General features: G+C 43.6%; 1 protein-coding gene across 1 annotated transcript in view; it reads left to right on the forward strand.

Moving 5' to 3' along the window:
- The window catches only part of LOC135548008 (serine/threonine-protein kinase 32A-like), a 60,315-nt gene extending 33,412 nt beyond the window's left edge, over positions 1 to 26,903 (forward strand). Inside the window, exons 3-10 of the mRNA XM_064977203.1 lie at positions 5,214 to 5,251; positions 8,787 to 8,876; positions 9,600 to 9,703; positions 10,467 to 10,583; positions 11,528 to 11,653; positions 12,466 to 12,594; positions 22,552 to 22,616; positions 22,972 to 26,903. Coding sequence (XP_064833275.1) covers positions 5,214 to 5,251; positions 8,787 to 8,876; positions 9,600 to 9,703; positions 10,467 to 10,583; positions 11,528 to 11,653; positions 12,466 to 12,594; positions 22,552 to 22,616; positions 22,972 to 23,089 — 787 coding nt within the window. The 3' untranslated portion in view covers positions 23,090 to 26,903. The remainder of the gene's footprint in view (positions 1 to 5,213; positions 5,252 to 8,786; positions 8,877 to 9,599; positions 9,704 to 10,466; positions 10,584 to 11,527; positions 11,654 to 12,465; positions 12,595 to 22,551; positions 22,617 to 22,971) is intronic.
- Positions 26,904 to 27,390: the final 487 nt, after the last annotated feature.

The following is a 27,390-nucleotide window of genomic DNA, read 5'->3' on the forward strand; positions in this document are numbered from 1 at the left end:
TTTTTTAGAGAACGGGTGATAAAGACCCAATTTTTCCATATCTCAGCCATGGTCATTGTCTGGGTGACAGCAGGGGTAGGTTGTGGATGGCTCCGGCTCTCACAGTCGCACCTATAACCATCAGCAGGCAGTTGAGTGGCGCAGCAGCTCCTGTCTGGTGTTCCACAATGGCTGCCATGGGTTTTAAATATAAAACACCTCTCCGTGCAACCGTTGAGGGAAATGTCAACTAATTAAGTTTAACACATTTGACCTTTTTAACCCGGGCCCTGGGCTGGGTACACTGACGCATCAGGTTACACAGACACCCCCGCCCCACCTGCTGCAGCAGGCACCCTTTTAATATGCTAATCAACCCTGTCCGCTGATGTGGCTGTCAGGACTAATGAGGCTGGGAAGCTGTGCTCCAAAGGCTCATGGTTAGTGGACATGATCTCCCGACAATTTTTTTTATTTTACCTTTATTTTACTAGGCAAGTCAGTTAAGAACAAATTCTTATTTTCAATGACGGCCTAGGAACAGTGGGTTAACTGCCTGTTCAGTGGCAGAACGACAGATTGTGTACCTTGTCAGCTCGGAGATTTGAAATTGCAACCTTTCGGTTACTAGTCCAGTGCTCTAACCACTAGGCTACCGTGCCGCTGCTACTAGCCCACTGAGTGATTGATCCAGTGTTATGATCCAGAACTCTACAGTATGTTGTCAGCTATCTCCAAAGCCCTGATTGGCACATAGCCAGATGTGATGATGTGTCATGTACTGTATCTTACATGAGATCTTTTTATTCTGTCACTGAGGTGATTATTCAGCGTTCCATCATAGTCCTTTAAGGGACATTTAGAAAATGAAGTCGTGTCTGATCATTACAGAGAAGGACCATTTTGGGCAACTTTATGAAAATGAGAACGAATGCAAAGATAGGGTTCCCTGGGGAAATGTGGTTTTCTTCATCACATGTCATTTTCACACAATGGACAACAAAGACAGTAGGGTTGCTCTTTGGAGTGTCTCTCTCTGTTTCATCATTGATCTTTGATGCTCATGGTAAAGTCTTTGATCTGTCCCCTGTGCGGTTCTCAAAAAGGATGGTCTGGTCCACACATGTCCCTCTCCTCAGGTTGCTCTGGTTTTCCCATGGCCCTACCTGCTGGTTGAAACACACGCATCACAACTACACACACACTAGGCTTGTGCGGTAAACCATTGAAACTATACCTTAAATACCTTCAGACAACTTGTACAATACATTAGGGGATAAAGCAGATCACATTCTTCATTTCACCTGTCACATTATTTTACATTATGAAGCTTACCGTAGTTCCCCAGAACAGTTGACAGAGTCACGTGTTTAACCAGCACAACAGAAAGAGTCCAGCTGTGTACTTGCTAGTTAGCTACAGTGGCAAGAACAAGTGTCACACCCTGACCTTGGTATTCTTTCTTTTTCTTGTTATTTTGGTTAGGCCAGGGTGTGACATGGGTGATGTATGTGTTTTTGTCTTGTCTAGGGGTTTTGTATGTTTATGGGGCTGTTTCCTTTCTAGGTAAATTGTATGTCTATGGTTCATGTTCTTTCTTCAATAAAGAAGAATGTATACGAACCACGCAGCATTTTGGTCCTCACCTTCTACTCCATACGACGACCGTGACAAAGTATGTGAACCCTTTGGAAATACCTGGGTTTCTGCATAAATTGGTCATAAAATTTGATCTGATCTTTGTCTAGGTCACAACAATAGACAAACACAGTCTGCTTAAAATAATAACACACAAACAATTACACGTTTTCATGTCTTTGAACACACTGTGTAAACATTCACAGTGCAGGCTGGAAAAAGTATGTGAACCCTTGGATTTAATAACTGGTTGACCCTCCTTTGGCAGCAATAACCTCAATAACGCTTTCTGTAGTTGCGGATCAGACCTGCACAACGGTCAGGAGGAGTTTTGGACCATCCCTCTTCTTAGTTTAGCAATATTCTTGGGATGTCTGGTGTGAACTGCTCTCGAGGTCATGCCACAGCATCTCAATCAGGTTGAGGTCAGGACTCTGACTGGGCCACTCCAGGAGGCGTATTTTCTTCTGTTGAAGCCATTCTGTTGTTGATTTATTTCTGTGTTTTGGGTCGTTGTCCTGTTGCATCACCCAACTTCTGTTGAGTTTCAATTGGTGGACAGATAGCCTAACATTCTCCTGCAAAATGTCTTGATAAACTTGGGAATTCATTTTTCCGTCGATAATAGCAAGCTATCCAGGCCCTGAGGCAGCAAAGCAGCCCCAAACCATGATGCTCCCTCCACCATACTTTACAGTTGAGTTGAGGTTTTGATGTTGCTGTGCCTTTTTTCTCCACACATGTGTGTTCCTTCCAAACAACTCAACTGTAATTTCTTCTGTCCACAGAATATTTTGCAAGTAGCGCTGTGGAAGATGCAGGTGCACTTTTGTAAACTTCAGACATGAAGCAGTGTTTCCTTCTGTGGTGTCCTCCCATTAACACCATTCTTGTTTAGTGTTTTAGGTAGTCTAGACTCATCAACAGAGATGTTAGCATGTTCCAGAGATTTCTATTATTTAGCTGACACTCTAGGATTCTTCCTAACCTCATTAAGTATTCTGCGCTGTGCTCTTGCAGTCATCTTTGCAGGACGGCCACTTCTAGGGAGAGTAGCAACAGTGCTGAACTTTCTCCATTTATAGACAATTTGTCTTCCCGTGGACTGATGAATATCAAGGCTTTTCGAGATACTTTTGTAACCCTTTACAGCTTTATGCAAGTCAACAATTCTTAATCTTCTGAGATCTCTTTTGTTTGAGGCATGGTTCATATCAGGCAATGCTTCGTGTGGATAGCAAGGCAGCTCTAACCAACATCTCCAATCTCGTCTGATTGATTGGACTCCAGGTTAGCTGACTCCTGACATCAATTATCTTTTGGAGAAGTCATTAGCCTAGGGGTTCACATACTTTTTCCAACCTACACCTACAATGTTCAAATTATGTATTCAATATAGACAAGAATAATACAATAATTTGTTTGTTATTAGTTTAAGCACACTATGTTTGTCTATTGTTGTGACTTAGATGAAGATCAAATCAAAGTTTGTGACCAATTTATCCAGAAATCCAGGTAATTCCAAAGAGTTTACATACTTTTTCTTGCCGTAGGAAGTAAGTGGCTGAATTAATAAGGAGACTGGGCATCATATAGTGTAGCTTACCGCTGTGTTTGAGAAGTCAAAGCACTTTGGATGAGTTAACTGTACAGCTGCAACTGCTATCTTGAGTTCCTTGCACTTTTCTCGGCCCCTCAGTCTGCTCCTCCCACTACTTATCCTAGCAGAGCATACTAGCTAACGTTCAATCGCTGGAAAATAAATGGGACGAATTGAAAGCACGTATACCTTACCAATAGTACATTAAAAACTGTAATATCATATGTTTCACCGAGTCGTGGCTGAACGACGACATTAAGAGTATACAGCTGGTGGGTTATACACTCTATCGGCAGGACAGAACAGCAGTCTCTGGTAAGAAATGGAGCAGGGGCCTATACATATTTGTACACAATAGCTGGTGCACGATATCTAAGGAAGTCTCAAGGTTTTGCTCGGCTGAGGTAGAGTATCTCATGATAAGCTGTAGACCACACTATCTACTTAGAGAGTTTTCATCTGTATTTTTCGTAGCTGTCTACATACCACCACAGACTAATGCTGGCATTAAAACCACACAGCTGTATTCCACCACACGCAAACAGGAAAACGTTCATCCAGAGGCGGCGCTCCTTGTGGCCGGGGACTTTAACACAGAGAAACTTAAATCAGTTTTACCTCATTTCTATCAGCATTTTAAAGTTGCAACCAGAGGAAAAACAATTCTAGACCACCTTTACTCCACACACAGAGACGCGTACAAAGCTCTCCCTCGCCTTCCATTTGGAAAATCTGACCATAACTCTATCCTCCTGATTTCTGCTTACAAGCAAAAATTAAAGCAGGAAGCACCAAGTGACTCGTTCTATAAAAAAAGTGGTCAGATGAAGCAGATGCTAAACAACAGGACTGTTTTGCTAGCACAGACTGGAATATGTTCTGGGATTCTTCCGATGGCGTGAAGGAGTACATCACATCAGTCACTGGCTTTATCAGTAAGTGCATCGAGGACGTCATCCCCACAGTGATTGTACGTACATACCCCAATCAGAAGCCATGGATTACAGGCATCATTCGCACTGAGCTAAAGGGTAGTGCTGCCCCTTTCAAGGAGCGGGACTCTAACCCAGAAGCTTTTAAGAAATTCCTCTCTGCCCTCCAACAAACCATCAAACAGGCAAAGTGTCAATGCAGGACGAAGGTCGAATTGTACTACACCAGCTCCGGGACTTGTTGGAAGTGGCAGAAACTCTTAAACTTAACCTTAACCTTAACCCTAACCCCTAGCCTAGCTAACATTAGCGAGCTAGCTAATGTCAGCCACCTAGCTACAATATGTAACATATCATACGTTTTTTTGCAAGTCATAACATATTGTATATTTTTCCAAATTTGTAACATATTGTACTTTTGAAAATTTGTAACATTAGTGTATGTTATGAAAATTTGTAACATATAATACAAATTGTAATTCATAACATTTACCAAATGGGTGATGGACATCCACAAGTGAATACAGATTTGCGAACAGAATAATACAACATTTTCTGAGACCAGGTTGTCCTGACTGGGCTGGAGAATCAGGTCCTCGGAATTAGGATGTGTTCTAAATGGCACCCTATCTATCCAAATAGACTGCACTACACTTGACGACAAGGCTCTGTGTGCAGTCTATTTGGATAGATATGTTGCCATTTAGAACACAACCTGATTCCGAGGGCCTGATTCTCCAGCCCATTTGGGATGCTTTGAGTGTTTGGCTGGAAAGCACAGTTCCTGTCAGTCCAATTTAAAGACGTTGGGACATTATTGCTAGTGATATAACTGCGTTTGACATATTGTGCATTTCTGTGTGTGTTGCTTTTGTTTATTTGTTCTAGGCCGATATTGTTCTAAGGATGTAACGTGACATGACACATTTTTTGTCGTTGATGTTTTGTTCTCTGTCCAACAACGATACAGTATTGTCATGGTGATGTTGATGGAGATGGTCAGTGACCTAATGCTGCTCTGTTTCTCTCTCTGTGTGTGTGTGTCTATGTGTGTGCTTTTCCAGAGACATCAAACCTGACAACATTCTGTTGGACGAACACGGTAAGACGGCTCAGCCAATAATATCTGATTTATGTCCTAAATTATGTCTGTACGCAAATTATGTGGTGTGTTCTTCCATCCATGCTGTGTAAGGAACGACCTCCACTGAATGAATGAATGATAGATACGTTTAGATTGTATCAATGGCACTAACATCATGCAGCCACATACAGTGTGTGCATACACACACAAACACACTTGCACACACACACACAACCATACAAACATTCTCACACACACACACACACGGAGGCGTGCACACATGTACACACACAAGCACACATAGACACACCATTCCACACACATACTTGCTCGCACACACATGCACACACTCTCATTCGCCCACTCTCTGGTTTAATCTGAGAGAGAGAGAGAGAGAGAGAGAGAGAGAGAGAGAGAGAGAGAGAGAGAGAGAGAGAGAGAGAGAGAGAGAGAGAGAGAGAGAGAGAGAGAGAGAGAGAGAGAGAGACTCTGTCTCTTTTGCCCCCAGGCCTTGAGATGCTATTAACTTCAACATTATTTCTTTCTCATGCTGTGCTCTTTATCCAGACATTACCTGCTCATGTACACGTCCCCTGATCATAGCCTGTCAACTACAGTAGATGTCTGAATGCAGTAGCCTCGGGACTGAGCTGCTCTCCTGGAACACCATTTGTCATTACACAGGAGCCTAGTCCAGCTCAGCCTGGGTTTTTCTACTTTTTACCACTGAACTTTGAAAAACAACACAGGTCAAAAGTGCATCCCCATGAAGTGTTTTCAAAGAGCACAGAGTCCTGGAAAAGTTTACCAATCTTTACCTCATGTGCCCTTTCTGATGAGAATAGCATTTGGTATCTCAGCAAAACAATTAAGTCATGTCCAGGTACAGGAGACGCACTAAATGTGATGTCCTCGGAGCTGAGGGATATAGTTTCCTTGGCTACTCAGCCAGAACTGTCCTCCCAGGTTAGTGTGATTGTGTGTCTTTCTCTCTCAGACAAAAACAGACAAAACACAGAAAGCATGTGCCCAACGTGAGGTAGCATACACAAATCGGGAGGGGTATGTCTGTTATTCAAATATGTTTGACACAAAAATCAACTGTGCTAGTTGATCAGGCTCCGGTCTTGTCCCATCTTGATTACTGTCCGGTAATATGGTCAAGTGCAGCAAAGAAAGTCCTGGCAAAACTGCAGCTGGCTCAAAACAGAGCATTATGCCTTGCCCTTAACTGCACATATAGATCTAACATCAACAACATGGATGCCAGTATTTCCTGGTTAAGGGATGGCAAGAGATGAACTGCTTCTCTTCTAGTTTTCATGAGAAATATTACTGTGATGAAAATGCCCAGTTTATCAGCATAATCAAATAGCCTTCAGCTCAGACACCCATACAGTACATACCCCCACAAGACATGCCGCCAGGTCTCTTCACAGTCCCCAAGTCTAAAATGAAATCATGGCAACGCACAGTATTATACAGAGCCATGATAACATGAAACTCGCTTCCGTCTCCAATTACTCAAGCAAACAGCGTAAATGACGTAAAAAAATTGATTAAGCAACATCTCATGGAACGGCAGGTTCTGGGACACACAAACATACACGTGATTTTTTTTACTTGTGTTGTTTGTGTACATTTTCTGTTTGATTTTTTGGTAGATCGTTGTATTTTAACATTTACATTTTACATTTAAGTCATTTAGCAGACGCTCTTATCCAGAGCGACTTACAAATTGGTGAATTCACCTTCTGAGATTGATGTGCGTGACTGTCCTTGTCTGTCAGAGTTTAGTTACTTGTCATGTTTTGTATTTTCTGTGGACCCCAGGAAGAGTAGCTGATGCTTCTGCGAAAGCTAATGGGATCCAAGTCAACAAATAATAAACAAACGAACCCACTGTCTATAGGGTGACAGAAGGCGTTAGGTCCTGCACTGCCCTCTGCAGGTTAGGTTCAGTAACACGGGTATAGTTCATGGACTCAGCAGCACCATAAAATATATGGTCACCTTTTTTATGCATAATGTTGCATAGGGTTCACAGCAGAGAGATAATCCATGAGAGAGCATGGTGAAACGCATTCTCATCACTGCCATACTTGGTCATTCTCCTGTGATTTTACAGACACACACATGAACACAAATGTGTGTGCACACACTAACCCTAACCCTCAATCGAACCTTAACCTCTAACCCTATCCCTGAACCTAACCCCTAAGCCTAAAATAGAGGGGACCGTTGGGGACCGACGGGGACTGGCGAAATGTCCCCACAAGGATAGTAAACAAATGTTTTGTCTTGTCTTGAAATGTCCTTTGTATTTTTTTCACACAGTTTTATTTTACTGTGTCAGTATGTATTTGTTGCCGATGTTCTGGTATCAAACTGGTGGCCATTGTGAACACAGTCAATAGCTGAAATAGTTTCAGAGTTAATCAATAATGGCCTTATTGTCAATTAATGCTTTTTTCATTAATTAGGCAATTTTCTCCTGAACCATGTGTCCTATCTACTAGAAACTAATGGACATTATGGACACAGATATAAACAATGTCCGACTCATTTTTTCAAGTTACTCAAGGATACGTTACCAAATTTACGATAGATTGCCAAAGATTTTCTGTTAATTACCAAAATTACTGAAGTTTCTGGTAACTTTGGTAAATTACCGGTAGCTTTGCGATTCTAGCGCTGTGGCATAAAACACACACACACACACAGTCTTGTAAAGCTAACATTCTGGGGACACTCAATTCAGTCCCATTCAAAATCCTATTTTCCCCAACTCTAAACCTAAACCTAAACCATACTCTTACCCTAACCTTAACCCAAAAACCTAACCTTAACCTAACTGTAAACCTAACCCAAGCTCCTAACCCTAACCCTAAAGCCAACCCTCGCTCCTAACCCTAACCCTAACACTAATTCTAACCTTAAGCCTAAACCCCCTAGAAATAGCATTTGACCTTGTTGGGACCTACAAAATGTCCCCAGTTGGTCAAATGTTTGTTTGTTTACTACTGTTGTGGGGACTTCTGGTTAAACACACACACACACACACACACACACACACACACACACACACACACACACACACACACACACACACACACACACACACACACACACACACACACACACACAGCTTATAAAAAAGGGTGTTCAGTGTGCATGGCTAAGGCTTCAGTCCACCCCACACACAGAAAGGTTAGCTGGTGACATTGGCAGTAGGCACTGAGGCTGCTGTTCCCTCTGTTACCTGCTCTAGGGCGCTACACCATTTAACCCCCCAACCAAATCACTCACTCACAGTGACCACATTTTGAATGCAGCCAGAGTGAACTGTGGTTTCAAACACAAAGAATGCCCTATTACTAACGACTGCATAAACTCGTGCACCCCACCCAGCAAAGCACCATGTAGGGCAAAGACAGTTTTATCTGCTTGATGCCTGAATGCTGCCTTAAGTAGACTGCCTATAAACCTAGTTTCAAATCAATTGTAATCAAGAATTTCGAATACGACTTTCTTTCCTGTTTCTGTTCTACAGGACATTGTCACCTGACGGACTTCAACATCGCTGCCATCGTCAAAGACGATCTAAGAGCCACGTCTATCGCAGGGACCAAACCATACATGGGTCAGTAACTACACAACACTTATTCCACTGAGATAATGTAAAGGTGACACAGCTCAACGCTACGGTACTGTATCCTTCTGGTTTCAGAGTAAAATATATCTCCCTTTCAATGTGGATGCTTATGCTTGTCACATTTCCCTTTCATAACGTATCATACAGTATCAGATCAATGTTGTTCCTTCTGCTCTGGGGGATCTGATGTAAATGAATAGAATTACAGACTGATTGGAATGTGGAGTTCGTTGACCCCGGGTCCTGGCCGACCGGTGTGTCTCGTCCAGCCTGATTAGGAGGCATGACGAACGGATCGGTTTAGTGGGACTGACACCGAGGAAGCAGCAGGGAACAGAAGAGGAGATGGAGGGGGTGGAGAGGATGGATGGAGGGAGGGAGGAGGAGAGGATGGATTTAGATCCAGATGTAAGACTGCCGTAAAGGATAATGTATCATTTAATAGAAAAATGTACATTCATATTCCAAGTATTCAGAAGGTGGGGACCTCCAGGAACATTCATTTATTTTATAAAAAGGACCAGAGTCCCTTTAGGTGAAGGGTTTTGAAGGGCTTGATTCTAACATTTCTTTGTGAGTTTTCAGTAGCAGTTTTGATGGGTTCCTTTTTTGGTTCCATTTAAAAGTGTTTGTTTTCAGTACTAGCTGGTACTACTGTCCAGTCTGGATGAGCAATGACAGCTGATTGTGTCCGTGCCTCCCTCCCCCCAGCCCCCGAGCTGTTCCAGACACACCAGGGAATACACCCTGGCTACTCCTTCTCTGTGGACTGGTGGTCTCTGGGCGTCACTGCCTACGAGCTTCTGCGAGGACAGGTACAGAAACAAAGCCCATCCCCAGCCTGTAAATAATGCATGCTAAAACCTACAATACATGCTGTTACTGCTCCTAGAATAGCCATTGAAGTAAGAGAAGAAGAGACAGTGACAACACCTTTCTCTCCAAGCCTGCCCTTGAGATGATCCCTTTAATATAACCATGGAAATACCCCTTAATATTATCATGAAAGTACCCATCTCAGCCAGCTTCACCATTCAGATGAAGGTGTAATTACCCGAGCTTGGTCCTGTTTGTGCTGTTTTACCAACAGATCTGGGACCAGCCTGTGACTACCCTCATGGCATATCTTTAGTTAGGAGAGGAAAAGACAGGGAGGGCAGGGGCAGGACTCCCACTAAGCCCCTGCTGAGTACCTACTGTAGTATTACAGGGTCAAGCTGTACAGCAGCCCTCTGAGCCCCCTCTCCCCAGGCCCTAAACCCCCTCTCCCCAGTCCCTAAACCCCCTCACCCCAGGCCCGGCTGGATTGGACTATCAGTGGCAGCCAGCCCTGGCATCCTTAAAGCACCACACATCAATCACTGTCACAGCCCCAGCCATAATCTATCCCAAACACAGGAAAACTGTCTCTCCCCTGAGAGAGGTAACACAGTATAATAATGATCTGGTCTAGTTTAAACCGAGATTTAGACATTTCTCTTCGGGCACTTTTAGGGACTATTGTGTGTAACTCTGTGTGAGGACCCGGTAACCCTGACGACCTCTGTGTGATAATAATGTTCTGTCCTGGCCCTCCAGAGGCCGTACGTCATGCGCTCCAGCACGCCGGCCAATGAGATCCTCCAGATGTTCCACAAGGTCAACCCCAGCTACCCCATAGCCTGGTCTGTGGAGATGAAGACCATGCTCAGAAAGGTACAGAAAGATCTGTATACTGTAGACACTTGGTCACCTTGTATTTCATCCCTAAATTCCCTGAATGAATAATAAATAGTGCATTGTTTTTATACTGTATGCTATTGACAACCGGTGACCTTTGAGCCATGATCTTGTTTACTTGAACTATAGTTGTATTTGACCCATACATTCCTTGAAAGACTAATTGTTACTATATGCTAGGATGATCGATTTTGTAAGCCATGTATGCCGTATCCTTTGTCATCATGAGGTCATAACTGGAAGCCTATAAGGCTGAGTGATCAGATTCTATGTTGGTAATTCTCCACTGCAGACAAGCTGTAGCTCAGTGCTGAAGTAGCCTACCCCCACACCACTCATCTACATTCCTGTGGTGTGTGTGGTGTGTGCGGTGTGTGTGGTGTGTGTGTGTTTCTGCTCTCCGCGTGTTCTCTTCACCTCCCCTCTCCTCGTGTTCTCTTCACCTCCCCTCTCCTCTCATTCTCTTCACCTCCCCTCTCCTCTTGTTCTCTTCACCTCCCCTCTCCTCTTGTTCTCTTCACCTCCCCTCTCCTCTTGTTCTCTTCACCTCCCCTCTCCTCTTGTTCTCTTCACCTCCCCTCTCCTCTTGTTCTCTTCACCTCCCCTCTGCTCTTGTTCTCTTCACCTCCCCTCTGCTCTTGTTCTCTTCACCTCCCCTCTCCTCTTGTTCTCTTCTCCTCCCCTCTCCTCTCGTTCTCTTCACCTCCCCTCTCCTCTTGTTCTCTTCACCTCCGCTCTCCTCTCGTTCTCTTCTCCTCCCCACTCCTCTTGTTCTCTTCACCTCCCCTCTCCCCTCGTTCTCTTCTCCTCCCCTCTCCTCTCATTCTCTTCTCCTCCCCTCTCCTCTTGTTCTCTTCACCTCCCCTCTCCTCTTGTTCTCTTCACCTCCCCTCTCCTCTTGTTCACTTCTCCTCCTCTAGTTGCTGTGTATTGACGTGCACCAGCGTGTGTCCTGCCTGGCTGAGCTGCAGGATCTAGACCTGCTGTCTGATGTCAACTGGGACGCTGTGCTCAGCAAACAGCTGCCCCCCGGCTTCATCCCCAACGTGAGTCAGACCACAACATTACGCCAACGTTGCCACGACATTGCCACAGCCCAAACAGAGAGGGGCTTCACCACGGCCCCTCTGCTGGTCTGAGAAGGCCGTTACGGGTCATTAGAGCTCATGCCCCTTGCGCACACACACACGCACACACACACACACACACACACACACACACACACACACACACACACACACACACACACACACACACACACACACACACACACACACACACACATACACACACACACAGCCTCTGCATCTCCTCAGGTGTTAGGAAGCAGGTGTGTGACAGGCAGGTGAAATGACGCATGTAAGGTAGTGGCGTCATCAGCCGTCATGCAGTAGGTCGAGCTGTTCGGTTGGCACAGTGGGCTAAGCTTGTACCTACCTCCCATCCTTGTCCCAACCTCCAGTGCCCGGTCGTTTGGTGCCAGGGAGCGGAGCTTTGACTTGTGAACCCTCGCTTCATACCTGACAGCTCATGGAGGAGTTGAACGATGAATGGACACTGATTTAAGGGGACTATCAGCTGTAGACTGATAACAGCAACACTACAGGCTGTCATTGGTTACCAAGCTAACAGGAAATTACAGTATTGGATTCCCTGTAGTGTGTGATTATAGAGTGAATTCCCTGTGGTCACCTCAGCCGGCCAGGTAGGAGAGATAGGGAAGGTTGATCGATTGAATCGACATCCTCTCTCTATAGATTAAAAGCTTCATCCTGTATTGCCTTTCTTCCTCAGCTCCTTACCAACAACTGCCCTTTAAATGTTCCTCCTGTGTTGTGGCCTTCTGTTCCTCTTCCAGAGGCGGAGGCTCAACTGCGACCCCACCTTTGAGCTGGAGGAGATGATCCTGGAGTCCAAACCGCTGCACAAGAAAAAGAAAAGACTAGCCAGGAAGACCAGAGAACAGGGCTCCAATGGGTCCCCCCAGGTAAAGCCTCACCCTAACAGCAAACCCCTGCCTCTCAATGGTTCCACTTCCTTCCAGAGCTCACCATCAGTCACAAGAACCGACTGTGTGTGCATGTGTGCCCATTTAGCTCGGCGGCAGGCGATAAGAAGCTTTTAGTTTGTCCCTTAAATATGTCCCGAGTGATGTAATGGATGGAAGAAGCACATTTCTTATCTGAATAAATGAACGATGTGGACTTTTCATGCGTGAGGGAGAAGGAATGCAATCACTCTCTCTTTTTTTTCTCTCCTTCACACTTTCTCTACGTCCACATAAATCAGCCACGTCCTCTCTGTGTTTACTCCGACCATGAGGATAACATCCTAAGGTTAATTTGATACCCCAGTAAGAGGGGGGGGGGGTTAAAACACACACACATACAGACACACAAACAAACGAAAAAGAGCTGGAAAGATTAGCATCAGTGATTTCATTAAAGGTGCTTTTTCCGTGCTGGTGGGCATTCATCAAGCGTCTTCCTCCGTTTACGGGCAGAGAGTGCTGCTCTGTACTGGACTGGCTGCTGTGACTGCTGCTGGGGGCCATGTTGTTTAGGATGCCACTTGTTCAAATCAAATGGTATTTGTCACGTGTCCGAATACAACAAGTGTAGAGTTTCCAGTGAAGTGTTTACTTACGAGCCCTTTCCCAACAATGCAGTTAAAAAGTGAGAACATTCACAAATAGATCAAATAAAATACTAACACAATAAAATAACAATAACGAGGAAATATACAGGCTACATACCAGCACCAAGTCAGTATACTGGGGTACGAGAAGTTGGGGTGATCGATTGAGGTAATATGTAATATATAATAATAATATATCCCATTTAGCAGACGCTTTTGTCCAAAGCGACTTACAAGTCGGCTGGGGCCACTACTTTTACATATGGGTGGTCCCAGCGGGAATCGAACCCACGACGCTTGGCGTTGCAAGCGCCATGCTCTACCGACTGAGCCACACAGGACCCCATGTACATGTACTGTAGGTAGGGGGTGAAAAGCAGAAAGTCCGGGTAACCATTTAATTAACTGTTCAGCAGTCTTATGACAGACAGTCCCACGACCAGTCAGCACCCCCCCCCTACTCCTGTCCCCTCCCTTCTCCTCGCCTCCCCTCGTCTTTTCTCCCCTCCCTCCTCGTGCAGCTTCTCTACTTTCTATTTCTCCTTCAGTACAGCAGACTGCTTCTGTTTGCCATCCCAGTGTGAGTGATTGAGTTACAGCCTTTAAAATGTTGTTTACCCAACACGAGGTGGTGCACATGAATGCACATGATCGGAGGGGACTTTATTGGCTAATCAGAAACCATCGACTAAACGCCTCATGTCAAAGGGCCGTTAGAAAGTATATCACTTTCTCAGTTTAGTTTCTCTCCGTTGTCAGCTACATGAAATAGATTTCCTGTGACTCTTTTCCAATAGAGGTAATACATTTGAGTGGCAAGGGTACAAATCTTGTTCGTCAGTAGAAATAGTAAGTCAGAGCTGGCCCCAAATTGAGTCATGTTTTATGGAAGCTGACAACTCTTGTGGGACCTCGCCCAAGTGGTGCTCTGTGAATCTTGCAGTGCTTTAGAAAGACATGGTGCAGCTTGTTGTTCCCTGGGTTAATGTAGAAGGTTTATTCACACAAACTGAAATTCTCTATTGTAATGAGGTATGTGTATTAACCCACTGGGCACACCACCTCATTTCAATGTGGTGAATTGAGTCGTATTTGGTCGACACGTTGATCAGTGCGATTCCAACCTATTTTCACCCACTCAAAAGACAGCCAAACGTTTGTTGAATTCCCAATGTGTTCTCACTATACTTTCAACCATGTAAAAGCACAACCAAGTTCCAATGGGAAATCAATGTCTGATTTAGCAATTGGGAAGATTTGCACAGACCTGCAACCCTGAACATGCACGCTTTCTGTGATTACACAAGGCATTTATTGTTACATTAATCTCAAAATGTTGCCATGGATGTGTTACTCATTTTTAAGAAGCAGTGTTACATTAGTTTGTAAGATGGCCTTAACATTAGGTTATGTACTGTCTTACAAAAGTCATCTTGAATTGTTTTTGGCTGACAACGCAACCAAATATCAACATTCATCAGAGATGTATCTACCGCTTAGATAGTTCCATCTGAGCCACTGGCTTAATCCTATTCTTGAACTTTTATTTTTGTTTGAAATGGAAGACTTGAATCCAACATGTAATTTGTTAACTTGCATTGCAAAATTGATATTGAATTGTGTTTGGTTGTCAACGCAACCAAATATCGACATTTGAAAGATATGTATTTTCTGCTTGGATAGTTTCATCTGTGCCACTGAGTCTGGCTTTAATTCCAGTCTTTCTACAAGTTAATAATTGATGTGTTGGATTCACGTCTACATTTCAACCAAAAATCTAAGTTGAAGTATAGGACCAAATCAAATCAAATCCAAATTGAAATGCACTTCAAATACAGTTTGATTTGATTGAATCCTGTTCTTTAACTTTTATGTTTTGTTGAGATGGAGACGCGAGTCCAACATAATTATTATAACTTGTAGATACCATTTTAAATCAACTAAAGCTTGAAACCGGAAGCCTATATGCAATGTTCCCTCTAAGCTGCATACCGCACAATCACGCAAAAAGAAATCTCCCAATGCAGAGAAGCACAAGATTGAAATTCACTCAACTTTCTAGAGTTTTCCCCATCAGTTAACTCGATCAATGTTTCTCCTTACTGTGGGAATTGTGATTGAATCAACGCAACATTAGCCACTTTCAAGGCAATATAAATAACAAACTATGCAAGATTTAGTATGCAAAACGAACGATGCAAGAGATGTTGTTTTAGGCTGAATGCATCGGAGTAGGATTCAATTGCATTACAGGCATGACTCAGGTCCGTACTCTACACAGACTGGTGAGCCATAACCAATCAGCGGTTTAGTAAGCCTATATGCAAATAGACCATTGCCATATATGGATTTGTGCCGTTCACTTTGAACTGGACTGTTTTTACAGCATGAGCGGTCATGAGTAGATGCGCTTGTTTTGAGATCAAAGCGAGAGCTACAAATACATGTGTACATTTGTTTATATCCTTTGCTAGTTAGTGAATTTTTAGCGCCGTTATATATAATTTGTAGTCTGCGATGGGGTAGTGATTGCTTCCTACAAGAGCATAAAATATGTGCATTTCTAGACAGGTAAAGAGCTTTTTTTTTTACTTAAAGGGGCTGTGTTTTCCATGTTAAAATGTTATGGGATGCATTTTCTCCATTGTATTTGATGGTAGGCCACTCTGGTTGGCCTACATTATCATCAAATAGCTACAGTAGCCTACTTGACCACTGTTAAAACTAACTTAAAGCGGTTACAGCCTCAGTGTTCACAGTAAACGCGCACCGGACGTTGCACAGAATTTTCACAAAGTTCAAGTTTGCTCTCAGCAGACCGGTTTGGATTAAAATCAAATGGTTTGGATTAAACCCTGGGTGGGAGACGGAGGGGATAGCTGTAGATAGCTCTGCTGGCTAGCAGAGGCGTCATGCCTATAGGCCCTGTGCCCCCTCAGATTTGTCCTGTAAAATGATTATATACTGTATATTTTGGGGGGTTTCCCTGTAGTACAACTAGACACCTAGCAATTATATGAAGTTGGCTTTATCTAGCCCCAGGCCTCGTTTCCCAGTTGCGATGTAACTTAAGCACTTTGACGATAGTACCAGATGCATCATTATTCATGAGGCAGCTTTTTAAGTGTTTCCCAAACATGCACGTAGAGAGAATGTTCACTAAGTGCGTTGTTACACCATGTGTCGATACTGATAGGATCGAAAGAAAATCAGAGCTGCTCTCAGACCAGTTTTCTCCATTCAAATCTTACCTTAACATTAGAATCAGTCCACAAGAGCGATATTACCACCTAGGGCTGCAAATAGGATATTGAGGCAACTTATTATGCTTACCAAATAGTAATGCAGTAAATCACAGATTGGGCACAGCATTGCGCAAATGTTGTCACACATCATGAAACATATTGTGGCAAAAATGACAGACAGTAGCCTAGGCACAAAATAAAATTCAATTGATTGAACATGAACTAGATTTAAATATGATTAAATTAGGCTACATGGTCCCATATAGGCTATGTATCATCTTGGTTTTCATTTGAAGCATCATTCTATCCTTCACTTGTTTGTAACAATTGCAAATACTTAGGCAATTTTGTATTTGTAGTAAACTTCGTTCTGAAGTTATCGGCAGTCACAGTCAGATAAAACGTATTGATCCTATGTTTAGCCACCCTCCAGCCTTCCTCACGTACCTTGTGCTTTGGCAAAGTGGGTGGGGTTATCGGCAGTCACAGTCAGATAAAACGTATTGATCCTATGTTTAGCCCCCTCCAGCCATCCTCACGTACTTTGTTCCCCCTCAAATTGCGGGGGTACATGACACCCTTGCTGCTTAGCCTATAGTTTTTTTCTTATAGTGGATATTACGTTAAGATCTGACGTTCTTTTCAAGGTAAAGATGCAACACATTTAGTCTATGTTGAAAATTGGTTGCCATGATGACATAATCAGTTTACATTGATGACTTTTTTCAAATCCAATGTATTTTCCAAGGAGATTCCATTTCACAATACGGTGACAAATTACGTTGGATGAGCATAAGAATACTGTTCAACGTCTTGGAGATAGGAACCTCAAAGCATTGGGCCTCCCAGTTCCATTTTGTGACCCATACTAAGAATGCTTCATACATGCCTTCTAGCTGGAAGTGCACTTAACTACATGTATTTTTAAACAAAACCAGTGAGCCAAGCATACTTTTCCCCCACAACTATCTAAAATGGGAAAACAGCATTGTGCGCATGCTTGTGTTTCTTTGTGCATACATGACTGTGTGGTTACGCAGGGACCTCTGGGACCACTTGTGGAGAGGAAGGAGGACACATAATTACCTTGCCTGTAGTGCAGAGAGAGAGAGAGAGAGAGAGAGAGAGAGCCATTACGTGTAACCATTTCTAAAGCAGTGCAGATCAATATTGTATGAATGGCAGGCGAGGCGCTGCCCAAATATCTCACACTGCTGTTGGCTCATTACCCCAGGCTTCCTCCTTTCTCCCTCTTCCTCCCCCTTCCTCCCCTCTCTATTTCTTCCTCCCCACATTATGTTCTCCTTCTTTGACTCCGCAACCCTCTCTCTCTCTCTTTCTCTCTTCTTCTCAGCCTCTACAATGTTCTCTATCTCTCTACATCTCTCTCCTCCCCCTCTCTCTCCCTCTGCTGTTGAACCTATAATGGACAGTAGAATTTGCTCAATTAAATCACAGGTGATGCAGTGGGAAATTGGACTTGTTTTGTCGTGAACAGCATAAATAGGCCCATCCTTCCGAATGAAATTGTATTGGTCGGGCACACATATTTTGCAGATTTTATCGTAGTTGCAGCTTTTGTTTCTATCTCCAACAGGGCAGTAATACCTAATGATGCAAAACAATACACACAAATCCTCACCAAATTAAGAAATCAGAACGAGCAATGTCAGAGTCCTGAATATAAATACATATACACTGAGTGTACAAAACATTTTCATGACAGATTGACCACGTGAATCCAGGTGAAAGCTATAGTATGATCCCGTATTGATGTCATCTGTTAAATTTATTTCAATCAGTGTAGAGGAAGGAAGGGGGGGGTTAAAGAAGGATTTTTAAGCCTTGAGTCAATTGAGACATGGATTGTGTGCCATTCAGAGTGTGAATGGGCAAGATAAGAGATTTAAGTTCCTTTGAATGGGGTATGGTATATGTGTGTATCAAATCAAATGTATTTATATAGCCCTTCTTACATCAGCTGATATCTCAAAGTGCTGTACAGAAACCCAGCCTAAAACCCCAAACAGCAAGAAATGCAGTTGTAGAAGCATGGTGGCTAGGAAAAACGTTCAAATGTTCATAAATGACCAGCATGGTCAAATAGTAATAATCACAGTAGTTGTGCAGCAAGTCGGAACCTCAGGAATAAATGGCTTTTCATAGCCAATCATTAAGAGTATCTCTACCGCTTCTGCTGTCTCTAGAGAGTTGAAAACTGCAGGTCTGGGACAGGTAGCACGTCCAGTGAACAGGTCAGGGTTCCATAGCCGCAGACAGAAAAATTAAAACTGGAGTAGCAGCACGGCCAGGTGGACTGGGGACAGCAAGGAGTCATCATGCCAGGTAGTCCTGAGGCATGGTCCTAGAGAGAGAGAAAGAAAGAGAGAATTAGAGAGAGCATACTTAAATTCACATAGGACACCGGATAAGACAGGAGAAGTACTCCAGATATAACAAACTGACCCTAGCCCCCGACACATAAACTACTGCAGCATAAATACTGGAGGCTGAGACAGGATGGGTCAGGAGACACTGTGGCCCCATCCGATGATACCCCCGGACAGGGCCAAACAGGAAGGATATAACCCCACCCACTTTGCCAAAGCACAGCCCCCACACCACTAGAGGGATATATTAAACCACCAACTTACCATCCTGAGACAAGGCCGAGTATAGCCCACAAAGATCTCCGGATGCTGGGCGGAGGCCGGCTAGTAGATGCTGGGCGGAGGCCGGCTAGTGGTGACTATTTAAAAGTCTGATGGCCTGGAGATAGAAGCTGTTTTTCAGCCTCTCAGGCTCAGCTTTGATGCACCTGTACTGTCTCTGCCTTCTAGATGGTTGCGTGGTGAACAGACCGTGGCTCAGGTGCCTGAGGTCCTTGATGATCGTCTTGGCCTTCCTGTGAAACCGGGTGCTGTAGATGTCCTGGAGGGCAGGCAGTGTGCCCCCGGTGATGGGTTGGGCTGACCACACCACCCTCTGGAGAGCCCTGTGGTTGAGAACAGTGCAGTAGCCATACCAGATGGTGACACAGCTCAACATGATGCTCTCAATGGTGCATCTGTAGAAGTTCGTGAGGGTCAGGGGCCAAGCCGAATTTCTTCAGCCTCCTGTTTGTGTGGATGGACTATTTCAGGTTGTCAGTGATGTGCACGCCAAGGTACTTGAAGCTTTTCCCCCTCTCCACTGTGTATGGAGACCTGCTCTCTCTGCTGTCTCCTATAGTCCACAATCAGCTGCTTCATTTTGTTGATGTTGAGGGAGAGGTTATTTTCCTGTCACCACTCCGCCAGGGCCCTCACCTCCTCCTCCTCCCTGTCTTGTCATTGTTGGTAATTAGGTCTACCACTATTGTATCATCAGCAAACTTGATAATTGACTTGTAGAAGTGCGGGACCACACGGTCATCGGTGAACAGGGAGTGCACGAGGGGGCTGAGCACGCACCTTTGTGGGGCCCCCGTGTTGAGGATCAGCGTTGCAGAGGTGTTGTTATCTACCTTCAACAATTGGGGTTGGCCCGTCAGGAAGTCCAGGACCCATTTCCCCAGGATAATGAGCTTGGAGGGCACTATGGTGTTGAAGGCTGAGCAGCAGTCGATGAACTGCATTTGTAAGTTTTCCTCTTGTCCCGATGGGATAGGGCAGTGTTCAGTGCGATGGCGATTGCCTCACCCGATGATCCATTGGGGCAGTATGCAAATTCCATCCTCCATTCACCCGACTCACTTCTATGACTAAGATGGAGGCGGAGTCTGAAACAGTCAGAACCAACAGTATGGCGGTCAGATAGTTATTATACACAATGATGTTACCGAATTGACGTCTTGAGGCTATATCTGTAAAATTGAAATAGACAATGACGTCAACTGTATCTTTACTATCCTGGAAAACTGCTAACAGAAGGATTGCTCTAGGTTAATTTAGTAAAATGATATGTTTAATTAAACAGCTGGGCAAAATGTACTTCTGAACTTCCACTACGCTGCTCAGCCTGGCTACCTTGTCGGCTCCACAGGGGGTTCTCGTTCTACAGGTGGAGAGATCATCCCATACCACCCTGTCTGTCTGTCTGTCTGTCTGCAATAATTCTGCAACTCTTCCAACTATTTACTTATTTCTCAACTGCCACCAGTTTGAAGCCAAAACACTAATGGCAAATATATATTAACATAGTCAAATAAATTAAAGTCCAAATCTCATATTAAACACGAATGGTGTTCACTATGTTGATGGTTTGCCATTCTATATTTTTTAAATAATCTTATTACATTTTTTCATATATTTTACATGTGGTAAGGCCACACAGAGGTCCAGAGAAAGTTAGACAACTAGGCTACTAGATGTCGTGTGATAGATTACTTCAAATTAAGACTTTATTTATTTGATTTATTTCACCTTTCCTTCTATGAATGGTGGGTGGAGGAGTCAAGCGCAGAGAGCAGGTAGTTCCGTACGTGGATCTTTTATTCCAATGACAGCGGAAAAACGAACATGCAAAACACAATGGCGCATGAAACAACCCGTCCAAATAAACAGGACTAAAACTGTCCGGAAAAATAGAGATCACACTAATCAACCAACACCATAAAACAGAGAACAAGCCCGCACAAAAACCAGCGGGCCTAGGGCCCTTAAATAGCCTACAAACAAAACTAAACTCAAAACAGGTGTAACCAATTAGACCCAACTAACAGAAACAAAAGGAAAGAGAATCGATGGCAGCTAGTAGACCGGCGCCCGAACAGAAAGAGGCACCATCTTCGGCGGGATTCGTGACACAAATCCTTGAGAGATACCAAAATTCTGCTAGTTTACTGGTAAAACTTCAAAAGTTGGCAGCAAATATACCCTCCCTTTGCAACCCCTAATCAGTATGCTGGCAATGAGGTGGGAGGGGTGGCAATATTTGAGTTGTGTTCTTGAAAACGAGTGCAAAAATGTCAATTTCTTCCAGCGCATTTCAGCCATTTTAAAGACCAATGAAAAGCAGGTTTTAGCAGTAACGCCTTGATTTTGTGAGCGGAATGACAATCTATCCAGCGGTGATGCACAGTGCCCTTACGCTCATGGAACAAGAGTGATGTTATTTTTGGGCCAGTAACCCTCGTATTAATTAAACATAAAAACATGTTTTTTTTTTCCTGTTTGATTTCATTTGTCTTGCCGGATGCGTTCGCCAAGTAGCCAAGCCTATCAATAAAGGGTTTGGCTTCTGAGACTGCTTTGAATAAATCTGAATCACCAAAACGTTATTAAAGGATGGAGTTTGGGAACAGCAAGGGACATCCCCTTTTTCTCTATCCTACGTGTATTGTAGGACTACATTATTTTAGCCAACTCCCGTTTTGAATGTGTGTAAAACCCCCTCCATGTAGGCTACATGTGTCAATATGCCCATCATGAAACAAGAGGTAAGATGATGCTGGTCCCCCTCCCATTTAAAACTTATTTTCAAGTAACAATTGCTTGTTTTCTGTATCACATGATGAAAAAGCCCTCCATAAGCTACCCTTACCCCCTAGGCCTCTGTCTCGCTGTCTCTCTCTCTCTCCTCCTGTGCTCTACTTCTCTTGTCTGCCAGGATCTGGCGCCCCACTCTGAGAGCACCTGTACTAGCTCTCCCGGCAGGCCTGTAAAGGGAGTCAACAAACTTATAGTGGCGAGGCTTCTGAGTCCCAATCTGGCCCCATCAGTCTGCCTTAACACTAACCCACCGCCCAGAGAGAGCGAAGACACGCCTGTCATAACTCTATATAGCTACCAGGACAGGTCGTCACGGACGTGTTTTTGTTCTAACATTATTAGCATATCTCAATGTGTGACACTGTCAGTGTAGGGCAAGTGGAGCTGTGAGAGAGGTCATGTATTTCCTTTTAAAGTTTGCGAAACTTCCTCCATCTACCTACTTCTTCATTTCTTCGAGTCCCAGCAACCGTTGTCTGGGTCACATAACTGCAGGATCTTTAATGTCATAAAAAAGGTGTGTGTGTGTGTGTGTGTGTGTGTGTGTGTGTGTGTGTGTTGTGTGTTCTTAAACCTCTGTTGATTCCCTAGAACGGTCAGCTCCAGCAGCGCCTGAACAATGTGGAGAGGGACTTCATCATCTTCAACAGAGAAAGGTAGGAGACTCAGTATATGACCTAAATGAGATACAGTATATAGTCCGGTCGGTGGCCTACATTAACACCAAAAATGTGGTGCCTGCTGTCGTCCTGAGTTTTGTCTAAAATCGCCCAGATTTGATGTCCAGTTTCAATGTGAGTTGCCAGAGAACTGTTCCATCCCTTCAATCAATCTCAGTTGAACAGTTAGGCATATTTTAGATGGCCTACGGCAAAAGTATTGGGCCACCGGCAACAGGACGTATTTACAGAAAAAGTTGCAATAATGAATCTTGAATGTGTCCCCTAATACTGAGTAACATATCATATTACCAGAAAGCAAGAAATTAAGCTTCTGTCCTTCTCCTGATAGGTCAAAGAAGGCTGTGGCAGACACAGAGGTAGCAGACCTCACCACGACAGAGAAGAACAAGGCTATTGAAGACGGACAGAACAACAACGTGGACCCGGCAGCCTACATATCAGGATAGCGGACTAAGGCTTGTCGCCACGCTAACCTGGCCACAGCTTGTAGATCACTACTAACCAATCGTCCACATCCCCTCACCCCTGGCCGGCGCAGGGCACTCAGATCGAACTTTAACCCTGACACATTCCCCCAACAGCCAGCTATTATGCCCAGACCCCAGACTTCAGGAGCTCACATAGACTACTACTTTACAGAGTAGCTGACCTAGACAGACAGACAGACAGACCCTGGTTCTTTTCACTTTTCCTATGATGGGAAACGTGCCTCTCAGTGGGCAGCCCTCCTCACACTCTACCCTGACCTGACCTGCCTGATGCGCTATGGTCCCCCAGAGCTCTCCTCCCTCCACCAAGTTAGCCAGGCCCAGGAAATGACTTAACTACAAACCCAGCAGGGAGCAGAGCCAGACAGGATACAGCCACTATGCCTGTTATGCTGAGGCTAGACTCAGGCCAGGCAGGAAATGAAGCATAATGTTGACAAGCAGGAGACTACTTCTTTAGTGAATACAGTGCTGACTTGCTTTTGGAAGAGAGAGGGGTTGTGAGTAGCGTCACACAAAATGAATTAGGATTAGAGTATGCGACATGAGGCCTTTTGTTTTCAAGACTCCAACCACAGATTCCTCATCGAAGACAAAGAGAACCACTGTAGGCTTGAGCGCTAACTGCTGAACGTAATATGTCTCTGTGACATTATTAGGCATCAATGTGGCTCTCAAGCAAACCAAAATGACTGGTGCTCGACATGGATATTTTGTACATAAATCTTCATTGATGAATAGATAGGTATTGTCTGTTCCGCGCACAAATATGATTTGCGTACGCTTCTCCATTAGTCGTAGCATTTATGCACAGAGGACAAAGAGGAGTAGATGTATCCTCATTCTCTTCTGGTTTTTAGAGGGGTGCCAGTAGAGGAGAGTGGGGGAACTTGACCCATTTGTTACATTCAGCGTCAAGTCTGCCAAGGGAAACATAGTATTCTTTCGAATAAAGATATCTACACATATGTCAGGATGTTGTGAATCGCTGCAAATAATCCAAATTCATGTCAAACTTTTGAAAACGTATCTTGTTATAAAAAAAGTGGTCTCTTGGCACAACTTACCCCGGGGAAAGGGGTAAGTGGATCCCCGGGACAGGTTCAGCAAGTTAAGCAGCCTACACATTTCTGTGCTGAATGAAATAATCCACTACCGTTTTAAAGACCATGTCTATCTTTATTTCAAAAACACAACCCATCACAATAACTTTTTTGTCTTTTAATCATTTTAAGATAATTTAACACAGGTTTAACACCTAACAAACACTTTGTACTTTTTTGGGGGGAAAAAAACACTTCAATTTGATCGACTTACCCGATGGCCATTGGTTCAATTTACCCCAAGGCAAACATTTTGACTATATTAATCCTACACAGCTTCAAGAATGCACGTTCATGCTTGGTTTAGAACATCATTATTGAAGCTTATGGAGACCCCAACTCATGTATAGAAAAATCTTTAAATGATCTACTTTGGTTTATTTGTTTGTTTATTTGGACATAACATGCCTACCACTTTTTTCCCATGTGGTTTCTTCCTTCACAGACTCCATGAAACGATGACATCTTCCTAAATATTTGGCCAAATGATACATTTTGTGTATGGTTTCCTAGAAACAAGGGTGGCTCAACTTACCCCATTCTCCCCCATGTGCCTTCTGACTTGTATATAGCACATACTGGGTTTCCCCGTGTAGAGAATGATCATCATACAGTCAGTTTGTTACACTGTAAATCACCGTCCTCTAGTCTAATACGTGTTTTGGAAAATAGCTTTGCCATTATTTTGACTCGATCTGAAATACAATTCAAAACTTATCCAAGGCTTTTCCTGTCCTTAGTTATCAGATCTACTACTGGGACCTTTCTAACAACCCTTATTGGTACAGATATTCAAACTAGCATTAGGTTTTCCAGAAATGTATGTAATTCAATTGCACAATGAAAGCAGAGTTGTAAAAGGAGTACTGCAATTTGTTTGTCATTTGTTGTCTGTTGTTTTGTTGTCAAGCAGCTGGTGCCTTAATTTCATAAGTTTCTTTGGGACACTGACCTTTACCACTGCTTTGTGCTTTTTATTACATCGCCAGATTAATGTGGCCTTTCGTGGATTTGGCAACAGTTGGAGGCATTGGTTAAAAAGACCGACAAAACATAGTTGTGAAAGAGAAAAGAGTTGTATTAGGCTCCTCCTGTTAGGGTGGAGCCTGTATGTAACATATCCCATGTATGTCTTTCAGTCCTATTACCTGGAGCTGTGCCTCTCTATATGGTTTCTTAAAGGTCCAGTGCAGTCAAAAACACAATTTTCCTGTGTTTTATGTATATACTTCCACACTATGAGGTTGGAATAATACTGTGAAATTGTGATAATTATGATACGTCCCTTTTAGTGTTAAGAGCGGTTTGAAAAGACCGCCTGAAATGTCATCCTTTTTTGGTGGGATGGAGTTTTGGCCTTCCATGGTGACATCACCATGTGGTAAATTAGTTAATAGACCAGTAAGAAAGATTGTTCCCGAACCTCTCTGGCAATAATAGGTCATTTTCAGTTTCCCCCTCTCCATTCAGAACACTCCAAGACAGTCCTAGCTATAATTCTTGCATGAGAAATTGAACTCCGCTAAGAAGCTATTTTTGTTTCTTTTTGACTATTTGAAATGAAAACAATCACAGTAAGATACTTAATTGTTACCCAAAAATCCTGTAGTTGTAGGCCTGTCTGGCTCTTCCTAGGGGGGAAGTCAAAAGCATATCAATCACACTACTGACTCTGAGTGGGAATCACCATCTCCTGGAACACCCTCCTGACAGTTTGATACCTTTGATACCTGCGTGCCCTCCAGAGAGAGATGATAGAAGGAGACTTTCTGTGCATAACCTGCAAAAAAATGGGGGTTAGAGAAGCGGGTTCGAATCCCGTTGCCGACGGGGGAGAATCTGGCAGGCGTGAGCTGGTAACCGGAGGGTTGCTGTCATCAATATTACAGGTGCCATATACTGCCGGCTCAACCCCCTAAGTCTGCTCATTGGATGCTGCCCTCTGCTCCAGCCTCTCCAACCTAATGTGTGTTTGTGTGTATCTGTGTGTGTATATTGAAGGGGTTGGGTTAATGCAGAAGACACATTTCCGTTAACTAATAAAGTGTATCTTAAAACAACGTGATGAGTTAGCCAGAGAAATACCTCAGAGGGTTAAATGCTAGACCTGTTTTTAATAATGTGTGGTGTTGGTTTTCTGATTAGCAGCAACAGGAGACTACAGGGAATACTATATAATTAATGATGGCAGATAGATAGACAAATCCATTACAAATTGGTTTCAAACAAGCCTTTCCTCCATCTCCATGCTTCGTGTGTGGTTGATTTTCTATGATAAACTACAATGGAACACTGCCACCTAGTGTTTGTTAGTGGTAGTGCTCCTGTGTACTTAAAGGCCCAGTGCAGTCAAAATGGGATTAATCTGTGTTTTATAACACTATGAGGTTGGAATAATACTGTGGAATTGTAAAAAATTCTGATAATGCACTTTTAGTGTAAACGCTGTTTGAATTGGTGGGATGGAGTTTTGGCCTTCCATGGTGACATCACCATGCGGTAAATGAGAAGGAGAGTTTCAAACCTTCCTACCAATAACAGCAAATGTTCGGTTTTCCCCTACCCAAACAGACCAAATACAATGTCTACAAATATCCTTTCACGTTTATTTATTTCTGTCTGTGCTAATCCAGTAATGTATTTAAAATAAAGTTGAGGATTAAAACGGAGTCATGCCTCTGTTGTGTACATTCACTGTTTGTATTTCTGTAGGAGTGTCATGCCTACGGTTGGATGAGTCTGTGTTAATGTCACTGATATGTTGGAACCAAGGTAAACACCACTGATACTGTATACATTTTTTAAGTATTGATTTTGCCCTTTGCAGAGATGGGCTTATGCCTGAACAGGCATGGGAAACCACAAGACACTCACAATAAGAATATACGAGAGAGAGCGAGAGCTGTGTGCACTCTGTCTCTCTTAAACAACCTTATGTTGTAAGTTCCTCAGTAGCCTTAGCAGGTGGCCTTATCACTATGAGCCAAAAGGGCAAACCTATGAAAACAGTCCTAAATCAGACCGACACAAAGCTCTGGGTGGGACAGCGACACAGTGGAGAATGGCACCATAGAGAATAAGCTAAGTATAGCATCCCCCAGACTATCAATTGTAGTCCCGCAGAAACAGGAAGCATAGTTTAGGCTTGATTTGTTT

The sequence above is a fragment of the Oncorhynchus masou genome, chromosome 11 (assembly GCF_036934945.1).
Source record: "Oncorhynchus masou masou isolate Uvic2021 chromosome 11, UVic_Omas_1.1, whole genome shotgun sequence".
NCBI classification, from domain to species: Eukaryota; Metazoa; Chordata; class Actinopteri; order Salmoniformes; family Salmonidae; genus Oncorhynchus; species Oncorhynchus masou.